Here is a 10,849-nt window from a genome sequence, read left to right as displayed (position 1 = left end):
TCGCGTCGCCCTCCAAGCACGACCGCAGCTAGCACAGGGCCCCCGCGGTGGATCCCCCCATGGCGCCTCCACCTCCAGCCGGCACAGGGGCCTCCGCCGCCTGCTCCTCCTCCCTCTCCGACTCCGCCTCGCGCCGCCTCGCCCTCCGCCGCCCCCTCCGCGGCCCCGGCCACCTCTTCGCCCTCCCCAGCCGCCGCCTCGCCCTTCCCCGCCCCCGCCGCGGCCCCACTCACCCCTTCGCCCTCCCCGGCTGGCGGCCGCCGTCGCGGCCCCTGCCGCTGCCCCTCCGTGTCCCCGACCACCTCTTCGCCTTCCCCGGCCGGTGGCCGCCGTCGCGGCCCCTCCCTGTCCCCGGCAGGCGGCCACCGTCGCGGCCCCTCCCTGTCCCCGGCAGGCGGCCGCCACTGCCCCTCCCCGGCTCCCCGGCCGCGGGCCCGTGGCTCCGACCTCCCCGACGGCCTCCAGCAGTAGACCTCGGCAAGCCCAGTGGCGGTCCTCGACAGTCCAGCGCCGGCGGCGCGGCCGTCCCTGCGCCCGCAGGCAAGCCGCCGTCGGCGCACGGCAGCGCCGGTCCTGGCTGCCAGAGATTTTTTCCTTCTCAACAAAGTTCGGTTCTTTCGGTTATAACCGGAACCGAACCGAAAGAACCGAATCCGAAATTTCTCGGTTCTTAGTCCTGAAAAGAACCGAACGGTTCCTGTTTTTCAGGAACCGAACTTCTTTAAGAACCGAAGAACCGAACCGATGGGTTCGGTTAGAACCGAACGCCCAGCCCTAATCATCGCAACGGTCTGCTGGCAGCGAAACAAAAGAAGAAAAAAAAGAGATCGGCGCCGTCTCCCGCACTCCAGAGTCAGAAGAGACCCTGCCTCCCAAACCACCGGGCGAGCGAGATCGTCGTGGGCGGCACTCGCTCTCGCGCGCGGTGAGGCGGCGCTATCAGAGCGGACTCCGCCTCAAAACCCCACCAGGTAGGTCTGCTGCACTCTGCACCGCAACCATGGCCGCGGCCGCCGGGCTCAGCCGCCGCTGCACCGTCCGCGGACAAGTCGCGCTTTCGCCTTCCGGGAGCAACCGTCTTCGCCCGGCCCTGGTAATCGCCCGCTCCCTTGCTGCTACTGATTGGGTATCTCATGTTACTCCAGAGATAGGTTGCTGCGTTTACTGGTGGTTAGTGATGTGATCCTGCGCCATATTGGTTGTTAGGTTTGGGGGGATTGTTTCGCCTTCGCACCGCACAGATCTGTTAATTAGGAATTCCTGGGCTGGCGGATGGTTAAGGGCGTCGGAACGGAATGAGCAGCTGCGGGGTTCGGGTGGTGATAGATTTGGACTAATTGGCGGTTCTCCCGTAGTAACGACGTGCTAACCACTGCTCTAATTACGTTCGGCGGCTAGGGTCCACTGGAGTTCATGCCTTGCCTTCTCCTCCACCACCAGCTCCCTGCTCCCTGCACAGCCTTGCCCGGCACTCAAATTCACGGGAACAGGACAGATTCGTGCGTTTCAGCTGCCTAGCTTCTCATGTTGCTCTTTGTTCAGGTTTTATATGCTTTGCTTGTTGCTCGTGTCTTGATATCTTATGATGATGGTGCGATTTCGGCAGGTGTTGTAGAAGAGGAAAGGTTAGGGGGAGGGGGAGAGGTAAGGTGAGCGGCAATGGGGGCGATTGGGGGTGATGAGCTGGTGCAGTGGGATAAGATGGCTGGACCGGAGGCGGTTAATGGAGGCGGAGGAGGTGCGGGGAGGATGGACAGGATACAGGTGCTGGTCAGGCTGAGGCCGCTGAGCGAGAAGGAGGTTGCGAGGGGGGAACCTGCGGAGTGGGAGTGCATCAATGACACCACCGTCATGTTCCGGAGCACCTTCCCGGACCGACCAACAGCCCCGACGGCGTACACATTTGGTGAGTGACCTTGCCCCCCTTATTTTGATGCTACATTTGTTTTGTAGTTGGCTGCTGTTTTGTGCCTTGGCATGCTTAGCTAATTTATATTCTAATTCAGGAAAGTTCTTATTTCTGTTATTGTAACCCAATGGTTCTAGGAGTAATACCCAAATCCTAAAACAGTAAACCCCTAATAATTTTGTTCGCGAATGTGAGTTTTTTTATATTAAATTTAAGGTCCTTAGCAGTAGATTATCACCAGACCACAGAAATTAAACATTTGGTCTGTTGGACCTTGTCCCTTCATTTGATGCTACATTTGCTGTAGTTGGCTGTTTTTTTGTGCCTCATTATGCTTAGCTAATCTATCTTACATTTTTGGAAACTTATTATTTGTATTATTGTAACCCAGACATCCATTGGTCCAAGGATTACTACCCAAAGCCGAAAACAGTTTAATCCCTTCAACAATTTAGTTACGTTTTTTTGTATTACATTTAAGGGCCCTACCACTCTACCAGTAAATTATCACCAGACTACACTATATATTACATCACCATCTTTTGCTATTCTGAAGAATTTTGATGTACTCAGTTCTATGAGAGTAACCCAGATGGTCGAGAATGACTTCAATAGTTACAGTAGTCTTTTAAAGTACCTTTTCTTCTCTTTTCTTTGTAAATAGAATGTACAATATTAAAGTGGTGAAACTGTTGCCTGCAAAAGCCACCCTGGGCGATGTGAGAGAGCGATGGTGTTACCTGTATAAATTTTGTACAATTGCACCATCTGAGACCTTCGAATTCTGTTGTTGGGGCATCATATAAACTCATATCAGCCTAACAATCCTCCCAGACATACTAGATCTTGCATCCCCCCCCCCCCCCCCCCCCCCCCCCCGCTCTCTTATTATAAACTTATCCTGGCAACTATACAGATGAAAAGTAGGCATCATTTTACACGTTGCCCTTTGGTCACATCTATCACTGTTAACAGAAATGCTCTAGTTGCAGATCGGGTTTTTCATTCTGACTGCAGCACCAAGGAAGTCTACGATGAAGGGGTTAGGGAAGTTGCTCTATTAGTAGTCAGTGGCATTAACTGTGAGTATAGTGCATACAACAAACATATATCTATTTCTCAAATGACAAAGCTTCTGCTGTAAATTAAAGTTTTTTTTTTCCCTTTGGCAGCAAGTATTTTTGCGTATGGACAAACAAGTAGCGGAAAGACATATACCATGACCGGAGTAACAGAGTATACAGTAGCAGACATATATGATTACATTAGTAAGGTAAGAATAATCCTTATCCATCCTCAGGTTGCATGGTCAGTTTTTTTTCCTTTTTTTTCCGTTGCCACTATAATAAGTCCTCAAAAAAGAAACTTAAAAATACCGCCTATGATGCATGTCTTTTCTTTTCCCAGCATGAAGAGAGAGCATTTGTTCTAAAGTTCTCAGCAATCGAAATATATAATGAAGTTGTAAGGGATCTTCTTAGCGCGGAAAATACTCCTCTTAGACTCTGGGACGATGCAGAGGTGAAAAACAGATTCCCGTTTTATCACTGTAGACTGTAATTCTCCTAGATTTGCATTTATTGATGGTTCAGTAATATTTGTGAGACAGAAGGGCACCTATGTGGAGAATCTTACTGAGGTTGTATTAAGGGACTGGAACCACCTCAAGGGGCTTATTTCTGTCTGCGAAGGTTCAATATTGGTTTCTTGCTGTGCCTTAAATTATTGTAGCTGGTGCTTATCTGTAGTCTCATTTGTGCATTATGTGATTGTAACAGCTCAAAGAAGGACAGGGGAGACCTTTTTAAATGAAAAAAGCTCCAGATCTCATCAGATGCTGAGATTGGTTTGTCCTCTACTTGTTTATGTTGATCAATTGTATGGAAGTATGCTTTTTTCCTGAAATCTATATGTACTAATTCAGACAGTTGAAAGTTCTGCTCGGGAGTTCCTAGGGAAGGACAAGTCAACCACACTTGTTGCTAGTGCCGTACGTACATCCAGCAAATATGTGATGGAGTTTTTTTTATATATCAAAATAATCATGAGCATTATTGGTTCTGTGCAGAACTTTGTTGATTTGGCAGGAAGTGAGCGTGCATCTCAGGCATTGTCTGCTGGCACAAGACTAAAAGAAGGTTGTCATATTAACAGAAGTTTGCTTGCCCTCGGCACTGTCATTAGGAAACTAAGGTTATTATCTCGACCATTACATCTATTCAGTTCGCATGCTAAGAGGAATGGCTTCTCTAATCCAGTATTAAATGCTCAGTTGGTTAATAAAATTTGAGTCTGATCATTTTATGTGTGCAGCATGGGGAGTAATGCACATATACCGTATAGAGATTCAAAGCTCACACGCATATTACAACCATCTTTGGGAGGTAATGCAAGAACCGCCATCATTTGTACACTGAGCCCGGCCACTAGTCATATTGAGCAATCAAGAAATACCCTATTATTTGGGAGCTGTGCAAAGGAAGTAGTTACAAATGCCAAAGTCAATGTGGTCATGTCTGATAAAGCGCTAGTTAAACATTTGCAAAAGGAAGTTGCTAGATTGGAGAGTGAGTTGCGGCAACCAGCTTCAAATTCCAGTCTTGAAGCATTAGTAAAGGAAAAGGACAACCAAATCAGAAAGGTTCTGCTTCCAACCTTTTGTTTTCACCTTTCTGCTCTTCTTTCACGGTAGATCCATGGAAAATTACTCAAAACCATTTTTTGGCACGTGACTCCTATTTGTATTTTCCTATGAAGACACCTTCTTTCCAATATTTTAGCCGAGAGCACAGTGCCACCTGTTATGAAAACCACCGTCGCTTTGTTTCCATATCCATGACATGTTGTTCACTTGCATTTGCAGATGGAGAAAGAAATAAAAGAACTCAAGTCACAGCGTGATCTGGCTCAATCTAGGTTGCAGAATCTGCTGCAGACTGTTGGGGACCACTCAAAGCACCCGGTATACTTCTGTGATTTCTGTTTCTTAGCAGTATTCATTTATTGTTTCTCACAGATGCATTTGCTTTGTTTATGTGCTTAGGGCTCAGGAAAGCGTTCAGCCCGAAGTCCTCCATCAATTGGAATGCCCCCAAGCATCAGCAGGGATGATAGTTCTCAGATCTCTCATGATGATTCAGATCTTTACAAGGAAGTGCGATGCATTGAGACCAGTGGAACAGGAGGAAATGAACAGTTGGATATGTCAGCTGGTGAAAGCAGTAGTCCACAAGGTTCAAACATGAATTCTAGCTTGCGTGGTAACGGTTCCAATACATCAGTGAATTCAAGGCGTTCAAGGCTCCTTGGTGAATCTCCTGTCACGTTGGAGCAGCATTTGGAGAATATCAGAAGGCCTTTTGCCACTGTTGGCAGAGATCTAGGATCTTCGACACGTAACTCATCAGGCTCCAGAATTCTTGGTAGAAGCAGGAGCTGTAGATCACTTACAGCTACTACTATGTTTGATGGCATAGAGGTGGATGATGACACCCCGCTGCATAGAAGTTTGGTTGGTTTCCCAGGAAGGCCTGAAGGGGGTCATAGAAGGGGATCTGCACTGAACTATGATGTAGAAAGTGAAACTCTTTCAAGAGCAGGATCAATAGTTTCAACCAAGACGAATGGTGCATGCGATGCAGAGTTCACTGGTATAGGTGAATTTGTTGCTGAATTGAAGGAAATGGCTCAGGTTCATTATCAGAAACAGTATGGTGGTCAGGTACAAAACTGTCCGATTATCATAAAATAGGTTTCTCGCTCTTGTCACTGAAGCCCATGAAAAATAGTAGGCAAAGGGTTGCTTTTTCTATCTTTTCTTTGTACAGTGAGCTTAGTACTTAACCTATTATTGGAAAACTCAATACAAACTTAACACTAGTACTAATCTGCTGATTTTTCTTCTCGACTCATTATATTTAATAATGTGTTAATCCATGTTACAGAATGCAAATGGAGACTTTGGAGAGGGGACCATAAAGAGCATTGGATTGGACCCGATTGCTGATGCTTCACAATCACCGTCTCGCTGGCCGTTGGAATTCGAGAAGAAACAGCAGGAGATCATCGAGCTTTGGCACTCATGCAGTATTTCCTTAGTACACAGGACCTATTTTTTCTTGCTATTCAAGGGAGATCAGGCTGACTCAATCTACATGGAAGTGGAGCTTCGGAGGCTATCATTCCTCAGAGATACTTACTCTCGGGGAAGCACCCCTAGCAATGTGGTAGTAGGTAGCTTGAACTCTTCCCCAGCTGCGAGGTGAGTAAACAACACTTTCCCTTTTCATGACTTGCTGAGAATGGACACAGCCGCCTCTCAGTATGAGAAGTATTGATCCATTGATCTGCTTCACGCAGTGCTAAGAAGCTGCAGCGCGAGCGGGAGATGCTTGCGAGGCAGATGCAGAAGCGGCTCACGGCAGTGGAAAGAGAACACGTGTACACCAAGTGGGGCGTTTCCCTGGACTCCAAGAAGAGGAAGCTGCAGGTGGCTCGCCGCCTCTGGACGCAGACAAAGGACCTGGAGCACGTCAGGGAGAGCGCCTCCCTGGTCGCCAGGCTGATCGGGCTCCAGGAGCCAGGGCAGGTCCTCCGGGAGATGTTCGGGCTCAGCTTCGCCCCGCAGCAGCAGCCGCCCCCTCGCCGGCGATCCTCCAACGGCTGGAAATACGGGTTACCTTCGTTCGGCTGATCGGATCAACACCCACTCACGACGATAACAGATGACACGGCGCGAGCGACGACTGACCAGAGAGATGTAACTTTTATCCCTTCTGTTTCTTTTTTTTCCCGCTCTCTTGTGGTGGTGTAACTTGCTGCCTCTGATTTGAGTAGGATCTTAGGAAACCATTCGCCGGGCCGTTCGCTTGTGCTCCGGTGGCTGGCTGGCTGGCTGGCTGGTGTATCTTTCTGCCTAGCCGCTGCCGCTGCTGCCGCCTCGGCCCCAGTTGCTGACGACGCCATCCTACGACCGTAATTCCGGACGCTGTTGTGTAACTTTAACCTGTGGTGCAATGGTAACCTGTCGTGCCATCTTGGCCGAGATTGCTCCCGTGCCCGTACGGACTGTGCGGCTGTGCCCCTGAATCCTCTCCCGACCTGTGTCCCGCATGTGGTTCGAGACCCCGCGTGGCCTGCCCCGGCGGGGTGGGCCGGAAGCGGAAGGATGTGTCGCGCGCTCGGTTGGGTCGAGCCCGGCAACCGCCGCCACTGCCAGCAGGAACAGCAGCGGGCGCCGGAGCGCAACGTGCTTAATGGTGAACGTGCTTTAGGGTTTAGAGTTTCTCCGCGGACCATGAGCGGAACACTGGACGCTGCAGAGAAACCTTCATATCTGGACGCCGTAGACGACGACAGGGTGGGAAAGCGCCGGCGGGGAGAGACGCTCGCTCCAGCTGCAGGAGGAGTAGGGCGCGGCGTGCCGGCAGCGGCCGCCACTTTGCATGATCCTCAGCCTCCGGTGGCGGGTGCCGGCGCGGCCCCTCGCCATGTGAGCCCGCGACTTCGAATCCCCCCCCCCCTCCCGTCCTCGATTCCATTGCCGGTCACCGGCCCCCGGCCGCCGACAGCCGTGAGCCCCGGCCGGCGGTGATGATGAGCTCGCGCCTTTGCTGCGCGGAAAGTTAAAGCCCAACGCCGCATTGCCCACGCGTTTCCACCGTCTGCTGTTGCTGTGCATCCTGCGCGTGCTCTCGCAGCCCCGCGAGCCACGCTCGCGACGGGGCATCAGGGCAGGTGCGGAGGAGCAGGATCTGGAGTGGTGCGTGGGTGTCTTGCAGTCAGTAGGGACGGTACACCAAGTACCGTAGCCGTGGTTTTTTTTTTGAAAATATGGCAGGAGTGCTGCCAGATCATATAAGAAGTAATCGTGAACTTGTAGAGGGGTATCCGTGTCACGTACGTAGATCTTCCCTCAACTTCATTTCATTGCCGCCCGTCAGAGCTACACTGCAAGTTATGCCAACATGTCGTGCAGCGTCGATGCTCCGTCGCATCTACTTTTCAAGCCTGCTCGCGCCGTATGTAGCTCGGTGTACCGAAGAGGCAGTTCCGTTGCATCTTGACTATATTATTTTTTATTGACAAAAATCTTGAATATGTAGTACAGTACACCACAAGGTACACAGTTACGGCAGCGGGTAAGTGGTACTCCATTCGTTTCAAATTATAGGTCGTTTTATCAAATCTAAACACATATATTTACCATATATCTAGATATCGTGTTTATCTAGGCGCAAGGTAAAACTTATGTATCTAGATTTGTCAAAACGACTTATAATTTGGAACGGAGCAACCTTTAGGGCTAATTTGGTTGAGCTCCAACTGATTTTGATTCTTATTCTCAAAAAGAAAAAGGAGTACCAGCTCATGTGCCCCGGGGAGAAAATATTACTCGAAATGTACTCAACTTTGATCCTATTTTCAAGATATATATAGCGTAAGAAGAAGTGCACGAAAATACTTTTTTGAATTTAAAGTTTATTATTATCAGATCATGCAGATGATGCAACGAATATTTTTTCCGTGTCACCCGCCGTTGCGACGTGACCGCCCGTTGGTGGCGCAATCGCGACGTGTAACAGCCCCCGCGGCCACGCGCACGGCGCACCGAACGCTCGCGACTTTAAGCGTAGGGAACCGGGCCAAAGAGCCTGCCCTTCTTTTTCCTCTTGTTTGATGCGTTCGATAAGGCGATGAGGACGAGGGGAGGGACCTCAAAGTTGGATAGAGGAGTTCGAGACCTTGTGGCCCATGGGGACCTTCTTGGTACAGGAGGATGCACACATTGACCGGTGTTAACCTACTGTCACTTGCTGCTTCAGGGAAGCAAAATCTTCTTTCTAAAGAGTCCTGCAGCCGAATTCATAACCAACTTACGCTAGTTTTATACCGAAAACCAGCGAGACGGAGTGATTGTCAATTTGTCATGTTGTTCAAAGTTCAAAGCCAGTTTGTTCCATTTTTTGGACGTAAAATTTGCGCGTATTCTGAGAGCAATGCTGCTTTGATAGAGTGTTAGATGATGCACTGTGGTAGTGGTTTGACTGGTTTCCAAGTACCAACTCTCCCAAGACCAGAGGAAGATGAAGCACCCATCTAGTTTTTTTTTCTCGCTCTGCCCGCTTCCTGCATAAAAGACAAAGGAATTACTCGGACAGCGGCGCCCGCTCGCGATCGCGGGTGTCAGTTGGGTTGCCACACTGCCTCCACACACACCACCAGAACGGCAGCCAGCCAGCCAGCCCAGAGGAAGGCAGGAAGCCATGGCGCGCCCGAGCAACCACACCGCCTCGCCCTCCATGACGAAGGCTACGGCGGCGGCCGTGATCGCCTCGTCGCCGTCTCCCCCTCGGCCGCCGCCTCCCGCCGCGGCTGCTGGCGCGGGGGCGGGGGGCCCCTACGCCAGCTCCCGGGCCTTCTTCTCCAACGTGGCCACCATCCTCATCATCCTGGCCTGCGTCTCGCTGCTCGCCTTCGCCCTCCACGGCGCGGCGCGCCTTGTCCTCCGCTGCCTCGCGAGCCGCCGCGCCGCGCGGGCGCGGGCGGACGAGCCCAAGCTCCCGTCGACCGCCGCCGACGCCGGGGGCGCCGGCGCCCCCGGCGCGTGGGCCGAGGCGGAGTGCGCCATCTGCCTGTCGGAGCTGGCGGGCGGCGGGCGCGTCCGCGTGCTCCCGGCGTGCGGGCACGGGTTCCACGGCGCCTGCGTGGAGGGCTGGCTCGCGGCGCGCGCGTCCTGCCCCACCTGCCGCGCGCCGTCCCGGCCGCCGCGGGCGGTAGAGCCGTAGCCAGGCCGCCGCCGTGCCGCCGTCACGGGCCTCCGTCGGCGACGCAGACAAGAAGAAGCGACGGCGAGTACGTTCCGCTGGAGCAAGCTCTGCTCCGGCGCCTCCGATCCATGGCGTTCGTTTCATTATCGCTTAGAACCAATGCAAATTCACCACCGGCTGCTTGCTGCCGCATGCGGATCGAGTCATCTGTGTTTCATGCGGAGCTCGCATTGCGGGATTAGGAGGTTGTTGGTGTGATCTGATGAATAGTGTTAATGAATAGTATTATGTGAGAGGAAATAACTCGAGATAAGTCATCAGCCGAACAGACTTAGGTCGTTGTACTACCGGAAATTGACTGCGATTACGCACACCAATTAAGCTCGTCGTCGTTTCCGTCCCTCAGTGCGGAGTTGACAGCGCATGCCGCCGCCCCGGATTCCCTGGGGACAGACAGGGAGGGAGGGTGACGACGAGAGCTTGGAAAGATGACAAAAGCAGGGAATGGCCTAGGGCTGCTGCTGCTGCGGGGAATATTGGTGGTGGTGGGACACCACGCGCCCCGCTTTACGACCGGGGTGTGGGCGCGGTTGGGTTCCGGCGCGGCAGGAAGCATCGGAGTCCGGCGATGGTGTCGCCGTGGGCAGGGGCGCCAGGGGGTCCGGCGTAGTACTCGCATCGGGCGCGGCGCCTCTGGCAGTCTCGCCTACAGTAGCAGCCTAGCAGACAGGCAGGGGCGCAGGGCCCTGTTCGTGCTCGGGCGCGCCGCCACCCCTCCTCCTCGTCTGCTTTTTTTTTTAAAAAAAATGGGCTGTCCTCTGCAATTCCCCGTCCATCCATTTTCTCTCACGACTCCGGTGATCGTTTCGTTCTTCTTCTGCATCCTTGCTGGGTGGGAAACACCGGTCCTGGTGTCTGGAGTCAGGTGAAATTCTGGCGTTCGCGGCGCGCTTCAAAATTCTGGTGGCTTGACGTCTTTCATAATCCAGCCCGTGTATGGAGCGTGGTGAGGAAATCCTCTGGACCAAAATGGACACGCGCGCGGAGGAGCAAGGCCCAGATAGTGGGCCTCTCGATTGTTCACACTTCCGGTCCATGAACAAACCGGGTTTTCGATTTCTGAATTTCTGATCGAGCTCACCAATGCAAAGCCATCATGCTTCATGCCTGT

The 10,849-nt window shown here is 52.2% G+C and overlaps 2 protein-coding genes across 5 annotated transcripts; both read left to right on the top strand.

The window, feature by feature from the left end:
• The first annotated feature begins 801 nt into the window (after nucleotides 1-801).
• On the top strand, nucleotides 802-6,955 carry LOC120710832 (kinesin-like protein KIN-7C). 4 transcript variants are annotated; one of them, XR_005690026.1, is made up of 15 exons: nucleotides 803-1,093; nucleotides 1,607-1,906; nucleotides 2,902-2,991; nucleotides 3,082-3,182; nucleotides 3,317-3,430; nucleotides 3,519-3,600; nucleotides 3,688-3,755; nucleotides 3,834-3,899; nucleotides 3,978-4,102; nucleotides 4,223-4,550; nucleotides 4,773-4,871; nucleotides 4,953-5,630; nucleotides 5,854-6,170; nucleotides 6,269-6,668; nucleotides 6,746-6,955. XR_005690026.1 is itself a non-coding variant. In XM_039996409.1 (14 exons), the coding sequence occupies exons 2-14, from the start codon at nucleotides 1,660-1,662 to the stop codon at nucleotides 6,600-6,602; spliced, it is 2,649 nt and encodes an 882-aa protein (XP_039852343.1). In that variant the 5' UTR covers nucleotides 803-1,093; nucleotides 1,607-1,659; the 3' UTR covers nucleotides 6,603-6,955. The 4 variants fall into 4 exon arrangements, 3 of the variants coding, with proteins under 3 accessions (XP_039852337.1, XP_039852343.1, XP_039852349.1); XM_039996409.1 differs by having other exon boundaries at nucleotides 6,269-6,955; XM_039996403.1 differs by having other exon boundaries at nucleotides 802-1,093; nucleotides 3,834-4,102; nucleotides 6,269-6,955.
• Nucleotides 6,956-8,789: 1,834 nt separating this feature from the next.
• On the top strand, nucleotides 8,790-10,083 carry LOC120657310 (RING-H2 finger protein ATL74-like). Its single transcript, XM_039935607.1, has one exon. It carries the CDS (start codon nucleotides 9,175-9,177, stop codon nucleotides 9,694-9,696), a length of 522 nt encoding a protein of 173 aa, XP_039791541.1. The 5' UTR covers nucleotides 8,790-9,174; the 3' UTR covers nucleotides 9,697-10,083.
• Nucleotides 10,084-10,849: the final 766 nt, after the last annotated feature.

This window comes from Panicum virgatum, chromosome 1K, assembly GCF_016808335.1.
Source record: "Panicum virgatum strain AP13 chromosome 1K, P.virgatum_v5, whole genome shotgun sequence".
Taxonomy (NCBI): Eukaryota; Viridiplantae; Streptophyta; class Magnoliopsida; order Poales; family Poaceae; genus Panicum; species Panicum virgatum.
This window is presented reverse-complemented; position numbering and strand designations above follow the sequence as displayed.

What these genes read in the sequence shown, in the direction of transcription:
- LOC120710832 (XM_039996403.1), top strand. Translation starts at nt 1,660, where the DNA reads ATGGGGGCGATTGGGGGTGATGAGCTGGTGCAGTGGGATAAGATGGCT. An exon ending in GACTCTGGGACGATGCAGAG is followed by an intron (nt 3,431 to 3,518) that starts GTGAAAAACAGA and finishes TTTGTGAGACAG; the next exon opens with AAGGGCACCTATGTGGAGAA. An exon ending in ACTGTCATTAGGAAACTAAG is followed by an intron (nt 4,103 to 4,222) that starts GTTATTATCTCG and finishes TTATGTGTGCAG; the next exon opens with CATGGGGAGTAATGCACATA.
- LOC120657310 (XM_039935607.1), top strand. Translation starts at nt 9,175, where the DNA reads ATGGCGCGCCCGAGCAACCACACCGCCTCGCCCTCCATGACGAAGGCT.